Source organism: Tauraco erythrolophus, chromosome 3, assembly GCF_009769465.1.
Source record: "Tauraco erythrolophus isolate bTauEry1 chromosome 3, bTauEry1.pri, whole genome shotgun sequence".
NCBI lineage: Eukaryota > Metazoa > Chordata > Aves > Musophagiformes > Musophagidae > Tauraco > Tauraco erythrolophus.
The window spans coordinates 27,030,235-27,042,712 of record NC_141467.1 but is presented as its reverse complement, the minus strand read 5'-3'; the positions used below and the strand labels follow the sequence as shown (position 1 = coordinate 27,042,712).

The 12,478-nt window shown below is 38.4% G+C and overlaps 1 protein-coding gene across 2 annotated transcripts in view; it reads left to right on the top strand.

Moving 5' to 3' along the window:
- DDC (dopa decarboxylase) overlaps positions 1-10,579 on the top strand; it is a 63,869-nt gene extending 53,290 nt beyond the window's left edge. Inside the window, exons 13-15 of one of the 2 annotated variants that reach the window (XM_086608496.1) lie at positions 3,695-3,796; positions 8,549-8,791; positions 10,505-10,579. In XM_086608496.1, the coding sequence (XP_086464622.1) occupies positions 3,695-3,796; positions 8,549-8,773 (327 nt within the window). In that variant the 3' untranslated portion in view covers positions 8,774-8,791; positions 10,505-10,579. Of the gene's footprint in view, positions 1-3,694; positions 3,797-8,548 lie in introns of both variants that reach the window. The other variant, XM_086608495.1, reaches the window with a different exon arrangement.
- The last annotated feature ends 1,899 nt before the right edge of the window (positions 10,580-12,478 follow it).

Sequence of the window (12,478 nt, the reverse complement as noted above, 5' to 3'; positions counted from 1 at the left end):
TACCTAAAGGGGGCCTACAAGAAAGCTGGAGGGAGACTTTTTACAAGGCCATGTAGTGATAGGACAAGGGGCAATGGCTTTAAAGTGAAAGAGGGGAGATTTAGGTTGGATAGAAGGAAGAATTTCTTCACTCTGAAGGTAGTGAGGCAGTGGAGCAGGTTGCCCATAGAAGTTGTGGCTGCCCCATCCCTGGGAGTGTTCAAGGCCAGGTTGAATGAGGCTTTGAGCAACCTGGTGTAGTGGAAGGTGTCCCTGTCCATGGCAGGAAGGTTGGAACTAGATGATCTTTACGGTCCCTTCCAACCCCAACCATGCTATGATTTTATGCAGGAGCCTTTATATTTATACTTATATTTACACATACACAAATACAGAATTTTTAAATAGGGACCACATCTTCATGCATCACAAGTTTACTGCTCCCATTAGTGATTATGTAAGACATCTCCCTTAATCCTGAATAACCAAATTAATTAGATCCCTTTCTTTTTTCTCTTTTCACTGCAGAAGAGCAACGGTTAGCTACCTGAGATAGATAGTGATACATAAAAATTCCTTACAAGCTTCGTTTCTTCAATCTGCTAAATTTCACTGTGAGGAGAAGGACTGGTATTCCATTCCTACATACTAAGACTTTTCAGGCCCCTAACACAGTCTATGATTCCACTTTGGGAACCCATGTGATAAAGGGATTGTCCAAATGATATTGCTAGAAACAGTGTATGTGAGTTGGTTTCTGTACGTCCACTTTTTTGTCAAATTATATAACAGTGTTACTTAAAATAATTTTCAAAGGTTAAATAATATTTGAATGTCAGCTTTAATTGTGCTAGGGACACAGCATGACACAAATGTCAAAATCAAAAGCATTTGAAGGGTTAAAATATCCATAGGTCAGGCTTGGTATGTAAACATTCAGCAGAAAACTGAGAACAGCCTGTCAGTTTTTCTCTCTCCCTTTTTCCTATCCTTAGTTTAAGGTTCTCCGAACAAGACTTTTATTTTCAGTTTACCTGCCTGTCTTGAAAAGTTGAAGCACTGAAGCCACACGTGTCCTCCAGTGGGTTATTGCCATGCTCATGGCCAGAGCGTGGGTACAGCTCTTGGACTCACAGAGGCAGGTGTGATACCTAAAAGCCCTTTGGTTTTACGGAATTTGAACTTCCAGTCTTAATAAGGTTTAACTTTATTTGGTTTAATTATGTTTGGTTGCAACCATCTTTGTGAAAGCAATTCAGGATAACAGCTTGTGGTTCAAAGGTGCAGGGCCTGGCGTAATTGTGTTAAGCAAAGCTACACAGGTGAAACTTCAGTTAAATCTCCACTTTCTCTCCTGCCAGTTCTGTAAAATCTAAACCACTTGGTGCCCCCCCGTGGCCTGTACAAATTATTGCTACTTGTTAAGACTCGCTGTGGATAAAAGTACTTGCATCCAGCCATGAATACAAAATACTTCCAGAATTTTGATCTGTGTTTTACTGAATATTCTCTATTTTTCCTTGCTTTTATTTCTTTCCGTTTCCTGAACAATCCTTTAGTGGAAAGGGGGAGACATAAATAAATAAAGAGACATAAATCATAGAATCATAGAATCATAGAATGGTTAGGGTTGGAAGGGACCTCAAAGATCATCTAGTTCCACCCCCCCTGCCATGGGCAGGGAAACCCTCCACTACACCAGGTTGCCCAAAGCCTCATCCAACCTGGCCTTGAACACTTCCAGGGATATTAAAGAGATATAAATACCAAGTAGAGCATGGGTCCAGAGTTTTCTCGTACAAACTACGTGCAGTAAGCCAAATTTTTGTTTTTTTCAGTGCTTACCCAGGTAAATTTTGATTAAATTCAGTTGGTGATTACATTCAGAACAGTTGTGAAATTGTCATCTTGTTGAAAATGATTTTTTTTTATAGCTTTGATTTCCAAGACCTAGTATATGCAGTGTGAAATTCTGCAGAGCTGTGTAAAAGACATCAGTTTGGTTAAGGCTATAGAACATGAGGATGGGAGGAGACAGTACACCATCATTGCAACACGTGCACATTTCACATACGTTTTCCATGCACTTATGCATACAAGAATCTGTATTTATACATATACTTCTGGTCAATTTTTATAGCTGTAAACTCATGCTGTTTATATTAGTAGAACATTCAAATGCCTTTGTTAAGGACCGAGCATTTTATTGGTGTCATTCCTGACTCGAAGTGTTTTCTGTCTAATTTTAGAGGAAGATGATAAAGGGATGTAACAAACAGCAGAGAGGAAGTGGTGACAACAGTAAGATTGGCTGATTGCATAGGGTATCAGTATGCCCAATATGAAGGTTTTGAATCAATGTTTTGATTCAATATAAACAATGTTTTTCTATTTTAAGAAATAAACAAACATCAGAAAGTTATAATTAAGATTGCAAAATGTGTTTTCTTTTTTTTTTTCTTTTCTGTAATTTCCATTTTGCCTTGTTCTTGCCTTGTTCTTTTGGAAGAAGTTCCTATGAGATTAAATGCTCCACATCTAACCCTTGCCCAAAGTGAAACATTTCATTTTTGTTTGATATCGGTCCTTGAGCTTGCAAAAAGGCAAAGCGCAAATGAAGGAAAACACATACAGTTAGTTTTTTTTATTTTTATAAAATTATTTGCAATCATAAATACATAAAAGTTAAGGAACTTTTAAACATCATTTTCGATGTTGCTGGTAATTTTTGGTGTAGACGGCTATTACATGAGGACAAACTGTAATTCTAATAGCTGGTTGCTGCCATTGTTTTGGTTTTGGGGTTTTTTCTTTTTTTTTTTTAGGGTAATGAGCATTAAACTGATGATAGCCAGTGAGGGGGGAACTGGATAAGGTACTGCAGGTACTTGATGGGGACATGTTTTTTTTTCCAAGTGTTTTTGAATTTATTTTCTGTTTGGGAGAAAGCAAAATGTGGTATGAGTATGCAAGCATCACTGATTGATGTTAAGACTTCGCAGCTGGTTGTTAGTATGCCTGTTGGTATTTTTCCTAGTTGTTTGATTTTGGAAAAGCACTGGTTTCCTATGCTTCAAAATAATTGCTCTGGCTTGGTGTCCAACGTCACTCTTTTTTCTCCAGTAACTTCTAAACAGGTTGGCTGAGATTTGCTGTCCATTTTCTTGATTATACTGCTATCACCTTTCTTTTCAACTGAACCTGAGCACCCAGGTCAGAAGAGTGAGCAGCTTCTCCCCTTCTTCACAAATATCCTCATATTAAGTGAACTATTCTAAAAAGTTTATCTTTCCATCTTATTTTGCACTGGAATTGTGATCATTTTATCTCTGTGCATCTCCCCCTTTTGTCATAATAACTTTTGGACTTTTTAGCCATTCCCAGCCAAAACAGACAGTGGTAGAAAACCTAAAGCAGAATTGTTACAATTATTTACTATTAATTGGTATCATAAAAAAAATCTGTGTCTAAATGTTTCATTACGAAACAGAGTAGTACTGCCTCAGATAGACTGAGCTACTAAGATAGCAAAGGGTCAATATGATCTCTGAAAGTCATAAACAATACGTAAGTTAACATAAACAGATGGCGATATGCGAATACATATCAGAAGAGAGAACAGAGAAAAAACCATTAGGGATGGAAACAATTTAGCGCATCTTTTCTCTTGATGAATCAAATTTATACAACGTAGATACTATCTTTCTCTTCTCAGCACGTCAGGCTGTCACATCAATTTGAACATTTAGTCCTTCAGGATGAAAGATTTGAGATTTGTGCTGAGGTTGTCTTGGGACTAGTCTGTTTTCGACTGAAGGTAAGGCAGCTAACACCTCCTATTTCCTCTGTCATGTTTTATAGCAATACAATAACCTGCAATTGAATATAGTCTTTGTAGTTAATATACTTAATTATTTTTTCAGGAAAGTAAAGGGAGTTCATGTAGATCAAGACAGATTAAAGAAAGAGGCTTAAGACAGTTTTGTTAAAAATTAATCAAATGCTGAAGAGAAATTCAAGCAGACTAGGGTGTGGAAATATATAGTTAAGGCAAAAAAATGGTCTACCCAGTCACATAAAATGACTGTTACATTCTATGCTTGATGGGCTTTGATGAAGACAATTGTTTTAATATATTTCCCTAGACATTTGTATATGATGTGTGAGTGCATGTGTGTATTATAGGTTTATTGTCAAGTTAATTTTACATATGTGGATATTTGATATCAAATTTTACATATATTTATATAATAACTGTCATGGATGAAGATTTAAGTAGTCAACATTTTCATTTTAAAGTCCTACAGTAAAACTGGGCAAATTGGAGCAAGATATGAGTAAGAACAGGTTGCATAGGAGGCCAGCATCCCAACTTCCCTTGGTTCTGGTCTGCTTTTTTTTCAGCTGAACATGGTCTTTTTGACCCTCCTGGCCTTTCATTCCCCAAAATCTCTGTAAGTGCCAAGTTCATTGACATAGAGACCTTGCCTGACAGAAACTAGAAAACTCACTCTGCACTCAGAGCATAAGAGCTGCAGTAGTTGGGAGGGCTCACTTGTTTAATCAGACATTAAAAACAGATCGGTGTCCTATCCTGGGTAAAGAACTCATTGTTGTGGTTGAACTCCAGCTGGCGACTAAGCCCCACACAGCTGCTTGCTCACACCCCTCAGTGGAATGGGGGAGAGTACTGGAAGAGTAAAAGTGAGAAAACTCGTGGGTTGAGGTGAAAAGAGTTTAATAGGTATAGGAAAAGCTGCACACACAAGCAAAGCAAAACAAGGAATTCATTCACCACTTCCCGTCAGCAGGCAGGTGTTCAGCCATCTCCAGGAAAGCAGGGCTCCATCATGTGTAACAGTGACGTGGGAAGACAAATGCGATCACTCTGAATGCGCCCTCCCTTTCCTTCTTCTTCCCCCAGCTTTATAAGCTGAGCATGACGTCATATGGTCTGGAATATCCCTTTGGTCAGTTGCGGTCAGCTGTCCCAGCTGTGTCCCCTCCCAGCTTCTTGTGCACCCCCAGCCTGCTTGCTGGTGGGGTGGTTTGAGAAGCAGAAAAGGCCTTGACGCTGTGTAAGCACTGCCCAGCAGTAACAAAAGCATCTCTGCCTTAACAACGCTGTTTCCAGCACAAATCCAAAACACAGCCCCATACTAGCTACTGTGAAGAAAATTAACTATCCCAGTCAAAACCAGCACACCCATTTAATAGAGAGGTTTGCAACTAAAGCCTCTGTAAAGGGCTGGATTGTGACACTGAATCTGAACACCAAGCAATAATGATAACAGCACTGGTGTCTTCTAGTTCACATGGTACTTCAATGAGCTTTTAGATTTTCTGAGGGCTCACAGCACATCTTGGCTACTTCTGGGCAGTGTGGTATCACTACTTTTCACAAATTCTTTTCTCAGTCATTCAGTCGCCCCAGTTACCTGAGTTTGATGCAGTTGGCTGAAGGAACTAACAAATCCTTAACAATAAGGTAACGATGAATTCATCTGGAATAGGAAAATGGGTTCATTTGAATTTATGTTGTTTAAAATAAAATTAAAAAAAAGATCTGTTGCTGGAGGATCGGACAGATTACAGAATGTGGTGTTTTTCCAGTAAGTGGAAACATGAATATAATTTATTTCCTAACAAGAACTTTTAAAAAATTTTGAGGAATAGGTTCTGTGGCTTTTATTGCTCAATAACAAGATGTTGATTGTAGTCTGCTCTCTCACATGAAACAAGCAAACATTAGTTTTGCAGATCTAGAGACAGCTGTTAGTCATTTCTCCACATTTACTTTAAAGAAACAGTCCTGGTGAAATAGAGCATAGAAACACAGGAATTGTCACATTTGATCAAGCCAGCAGTTCATCTACATCTGTTCTCTTGTCCCTGATGATCCAGAGGAAGAAATCAGATCTACAGGGAAAGACAAGTTTACAATAGGAGGTAAATATTGGACACCCAGCTAAGAAAGTTTTGGACCAGTTGTAGAATAAAGGTGCGATTCTGCTGAAAACCGGTGTTGACACAGCAGTCGTTTCATCACTTGCCTTCCTGGCCCAAAAAAAAGAAAACAAAGCTAACAAGCTTTTAAATGAAGAGTGTTTTATAGTTATTTTTGCAGCTCTGTTTGCTTTTTAAATCACTCTTTCAAAAATCTTCCTGTGATTTCTGTAATTTGTATTAAAATGTATCTTAGAAGTAGGGTACTTGTAACTTTTTTGTAGTTACAGTAGGACTAAAGGACAGGGGACTTGAGCTGTAATGCTGCACAGCTGTGAAAGTATGAAATAGTTTTCCTTCCTTTGTTAAATATTTTTTTATTTTTTTGCTTAGCTGTAACTTTTAATTACAGCCTTTCACACTGTTGAGCAGATGGACTGACAATCTATGACTTTCATATTATAACTGTTTCATCAAATGTATCATGCCAAAGGGTTAATTTTTGGCCTCCTTGACATGTCTGCAGATGAATACAAGTCAAGCTAGTCATTTCTCCAAGGAAGTGAGAATACTGTCTTATTGAAGCTGACAGACTCAATCAGAGCTGGCTTCTCAAAGCTCTGGGAGAGGATTAGTCACTACTAACTTCAATTTGACGTGACACCCGAGTGTCACAGCAGCTCCTAGGTGCAGCTGTGAGAGCAGAACAGAAAAAAGATACATAAATCTTTCTCCCTCCTCCCCTCACCCCTGCCAAGAGCATTAACTTAACATCATATAACCACTTGTATTGCCTAAAAGTTAGTGCCGTGCATTCCATCTTAAAGACAAGGATCGTCATTTTAATGATGGATTACCTTTGATAAGAAAGCAGTGTATCATTGTCTCCAGTGAGTGACCCGTTAAGGGTAGGGTCTTGCAAAACACCAGAATTGGTCCTTTTCTTAGTTAGGAGCATTCGAGTTACATAAATATCTCCTAGAAGACTAAGGCTAAGCCATGAATTTTAGGCTGTCATCCAAATTCCCTAACAACTTGTGCTAAGTCAGAATGAGGTTTTGACTTGAGTTCAGCTCTAACTCTAATATGATCCAAATACATGAAAATAATACAGTTATCCTCAATGCCAATGGGAAACTGTCTCCCTTATGCTTTGTTTTTATATGGAAAAAGCTAGGAGGGCAAGACACAACTGTGCATATTTGAGACAATGTGTTTCAAGAAGACCTATGCCACTACAGTAACAAAACCGCTGCTGAACAGACGTATGTGTCCATTTGTGACTCTTTTCCCGTGTTCAGTGTTGAGTAAGGAAACACTGCCGTAAAAGTGCAAATGCTCCTAGCATCTCTCACAATTCTGTGTTACCAGCAGTGTAATAGAAAGAGTAAAGGCTGTACAATAGCTAAGATGCTTTCCCAAAGAATAAAACTGTAGCACTCAAGATCAATGTGATATATCCTAAGCTATTACAGCAAACTGCCCAGCAAAGCTGTAGCCATCTCTCGGTCTGCTGATACAAAAGTTAGACAGACGGGTTCCTTTAATTTAGGTGACAAAGACTGTCAGCTAGCAATTCATCCTGTGTTGCTAAATCAGACAAAAATCTCAAGATTTTGGGAGCCCTTCTTTCATTGTTTTAATTTAAAGCGATTTACTACTATTTCTGAAAATCTGATGACATCTTTTGTTTTATTCTCAAATGGTGATGGGCATGAACTAGAAAAAACATTGATTCAACATTAGCTGAATCTGCAAAAGAACCAGTACTCCTCTGGGCAGTCCTATTTCTTTTGAGATTTGATATTAAGAGCATACGGCTGCTCTAAGGGAAATCCTCATATTCACTATTTGAGCCCAAGAAAAATGAAGTACACTAAAAGGAGATAAAATTCAATACTGCATGCATGTGTAGTACCTCTGACCTTCTGCAAGATATTTAACACTTATATCTTTGTTTCCTGGAATGCAGAAGACTTTACTTCCAGTGGGAGGGTCAGTTTACCACATTTCTAAAATCCCTCCCCAAAAAACCCACTCTGTAGGATTCCGTGGCAGACGCTTCCTATAGAACTTGAGGCAAATACTTTTTTAGGGTTTCTACTGATAGTATGAAACTTACTTATGCCAGGGATACATTACCTTAACTATTTCTTAACTGAGGGTAAAATTCCCGTCTTCATATGCAAAAGACTCTCTCACAGCAGCCATGTTTAAATGAAGACTGGAAGGTTTGTTTTAGAAATGTTAGTGTAGTTCATTGCAAAATGTCCTCTCGTGTGTTTGGTTAGATCTAAGAAAAGTGTAATGAAATGGATGCAATAACGAACGCTTTTACATGAAGCTACATAGCTCACGACCTTAGGTCACAAAAAAGCAGTCTGCTGTCACAAATGCCCTGGTATGAACGCTGCTTCTAAACCCCAGTTAATCCATAAATCTCTTTGTGGCTGAAAAATTATCTCTTGCTCCGTCATTTTTTTGTACTCCTTTGATGGCCAAGAGAGGTGAGAATGTGGCTGTGTGTTACTGGTAGTACTTGGGCTTGGCTGCTTGGTGGGATTTACATATTCCAAACTTGCTTGTGAAGCTCATCACCATCATTGAAACACAATGCTTTCAGGGCTCGAATGAACTAAATAAGGCGCTTCTTAAAAGTATAACGGAGGCCAAGAAGATTCATCTGGTCCCGTGCCACCTGCGAGAGAAGTTTGTGCTACGTTTTGCAATTTGTTCCCGCACAGTGGAGTCCACCCACGTCAAGTTTGCCTGGCAGCACATCTCACAGCTGGCAACTGATCTGCTGAAAACATGGGAGCAAAACCATCACCAGCAGAAACAGCAGTGAAGTAGCAGTGGGGAGGAGGTAATTAACTGGCTTTTTCTGTGTTGCCAAGTTTTATTTTAGGGGCAGGGGGGAATGTCAAATTACGAAGGAAAAAAAAACCAAAACCAAAACCTGTTGTTATATAGCCCAGCTGCAGTAGCAAAATCCTTGCCAGTAATTTGTCTTGTAATCTTAGTCATTCTTTCTCTGTCCTCTAGTTTCATCTTGCCTGTTTCCAGGATGCATATAGCCATGGGGGCTCGAGCTGTCATTTCTTACTAGTTTGTAATCAAGAGCATTTATTGAACCAGGCAATGGAAACGGAAGGGTTAGTGCTCCCTCCCTCGTCACCATTAACCTCTAGCATACCCACTCCTTTCTGCACAGATGAAACTGTGAGGTGTTTCAACTGGCTAATTTAACATTACTGTGACTTCAGAAAGAATCCAAGTTGGGGGAAGTTCAGTAACCTGGTTATAACGCTGTTCAGGTCCTATCTAAACAGGCACGTGCAAATGTTGTTGTCGTGATTTGGGGCACTACCATGTCATGACACACTTGCTGCAGTAATTTCCTAAGTGAAGTTAGGACTTCAAGACTTCCTTCATTACATAGGCAGATCAGGGGGGAGTGAATGAACACTACCCATCCTTATAGCAAGTTCTCTACTTCCTCCTAAAGAGTTTGCTTTTAGAAGAGCCATTTTATCAAATGTCAGCAAATGGGTTGTGCTGGCTATTGGTCTTCACTTTCATCATTCATAATGCAGGCTCTTGAAAGCTCCTTCTTAAGAGTTGTGTCAAAAGCCATGTGCCACCTGCTATTCTGTATTTTTAACCAAGTTATTATAAGCAGTGATTACTTGAAAATAATCTGTAAGCTATGTTCTGTGAAATAGAGTTGCGATTTCTTTTTATGGCTACCATTCTGCTTACTTCATTGTGTAATAAATCTTTGACAAAATGTGCTAAGAAATGTGATGGCAAAAATGCTACTCTTTGTTTCTCAAATTAGCTAACAAGATAAGAAATTACAATAAAAATAGAAATTAAGAGTACTAACCTCCAAAATATGATGTGGTGCCCCCATCAGTGTTTTCTTCCATTAACAGTGATGCACGGAATATGAAAATATTGGAAAACAATTAACCTTCAGAGAAAGTCAAATAATGTGTACTTGACACAAACCATTGATATGTCATTCTGTAGAAGGCAGGTACAGTAAAGAGCTGAAACAAAAGTCAGAAACAATATCTGACTTTAATAAGTAATTCTGCCATTTGGAAAACATAAATTCCAGACAGTTATTTATACGTAAATAAGATCAAAATAAATAGCTACCCCAAGAAAAATAATCTGTAGGATTCATTTCTATATTTACATTTGTTTTAATCTTTTCCTTTTACTGCTATATTAACTTCTAAAGCATCTTGAACAACTTGCACAATTATTCAGCTTTCTTCCTCCATCCCTTGCGAGAATACTTCCTACATTTGGGAAGTTGCAAGTAGACCATGAAACATGTGCCGGGACAGTTAATTTGGCACACAGTCTGCTCCTACCCACTGTCTTTCCAGAAGGGATTATAGGAGCTGACTATGGACCGGGTGGATTTTTCTGGTGATTCCTAATCACCTCACTTCTGCAGTGCAAACTGGGAAAGAGTTAGTATCCATGTGTGTGCAAGTGGTACGTAAGAGATGTGCATGAGTCCTGACACTTAGGAAAAACTGACCAAGCTCTGCATTTCCAGCAGGCCAAGCTATGCGACAAGGGAAGGCAATGGCATACCGCCCTCGTACGAGGCTGGCCAGAGGCTATGTTATCCACCCAGATGGAAAAGCTGATTACTATTTCTTTAAGGAATTGATTTCACGGGTAACAGATGAAGCAAGGGATGACAAATTAATCTGGCAAAAGCAAGTAACATTCGAGCAGGTGACTGAGCCATTCCACAGGACCCTACTCTCAGCTACAGTATCAGAAATTTTGATAGCATCGTTCTCTTTAGCAGAACCAGTATGAAATTAAGTTTTTCTGTAACAGCACAACGCAATAGATCGATAGACTGAAGAGGGCAGTAAATGCTGGCAGTTGTTTCCTTTCTCTGCTAGCATTTTTTTAAAAAGAACATTATTTGGTTCCCATGACTTGGGAAACAATGTTCATCTATAGCACATATGGTCCACACTGATAAAATTTTACAGCTTTTACATTATGAAAACACTAGAATCTAGGAGCCAGAGAAGAATTACACCTTTTCTGTGAGACAGACCAGTATTTTGTATGTGAAATACATAACCAGGTCTGTCCAGGAAAAAAAAAAAAAGAGATCAGATTCTGATCAAAGCTATCATAGAGTAAATCCAGGATAATTCCACCGAAATGAAATGGAGTTGTTTGGGGCTTATGTGACTATAATTGAAATTAAAATCTAACTAATAAGTATTGGAAAAGAAAGGCATAAGGTAAAGCAACACTAGACTGAGCAAAAGAGGATTTTGGTGGAAATCCTCTCCATGGAAACCAGAGCAGAGGTGGATGATGCGCGCCTGTGTGAGCCACAAACTGCTGTAGAACAGGGACGCGGGCAGGATGCACATCCAAATCCAGGAGAGGTGAAATGTTCCCAACAGCCCAGAATTAGGCATAGGTCCCTCTAGGCATTTGTGGGAAAATGTTGCCAAAACTGAAATTCAGTTAAACGTTTTTCAACATACGGGTATCAGTTTTAGAAAAGGCTGTTGTCCAGATACTAAAACTCCTTTTGGCAAAGAATTTAAGATAAAGGTTAATTTAAAATATTATAAATGCAGTAAAAGTTTATTTATTTTTGTTTTTAAAGAAGTGACGTAAGTAAATCTTCTATTAAACAGCAGTGACAAGACGCATGGAATTACATTTCCCCACGGCCAGCCCAATACAGAAATCCAAAGTTCGCAGTTCTAGTTTTCCTGAAATTCTGGAATGATTTGAATATGTAATTGGTGAAGGCCTTCTTAGTATTCAATCTCTCATACCCTCTTTTCCCCACGTGACAATTCCTTCATAGACTATTGATTTTAGGTCATCTACAAATGAAATCTGGGCTATATAATCAACTCAAGAACAAAAGCATTGAAAAGAACATTTTGAAAGAAGAACATAACTGCTCTTTCCCTTCTGTAGCTTTGCAACATATCTGTTAAGTGAGAAATACTGTATTTATGAATAGTCAATATGTGAACCTGGATTTGTTGTGCCTTGTGTGAAAAAGCTAATACAGTCTATGCCGATTAATATTGTTTGATGTTAAAAATTATTACAAAATCTTGGAATTGTACTTTAGTAGAATATTCACATCTCAAGGGAGACAGTGTGGCTACTAGAGAAGGAGGGTAAAAAAGTAAATTTTCAGTAATCATACATATTTTTTTTTAAATTATTGGAGTATTAGCACAATACTTCTTTATAAAATGACAGACTATAAATATATTTTTATTATTGATGGTGAAATATTGAAAAGATACATATTTATGAAACTATTGCTAATCTATTATACTCGAACTCCATTATAATTCTGCTCCTGGTTGTTGTATTTTTGTTGTTGTTTTTGTTGTCTCCTGTAAGGGTACCATGTTTGATGAGTAGTACTCACATCGCAGTTGCCTTACAATAATAGAATAAACCTTGAGACGTGCAAACTTGAGTTGCTCAAAGACAGGAGCGAATGAGAAATAAAACTGAG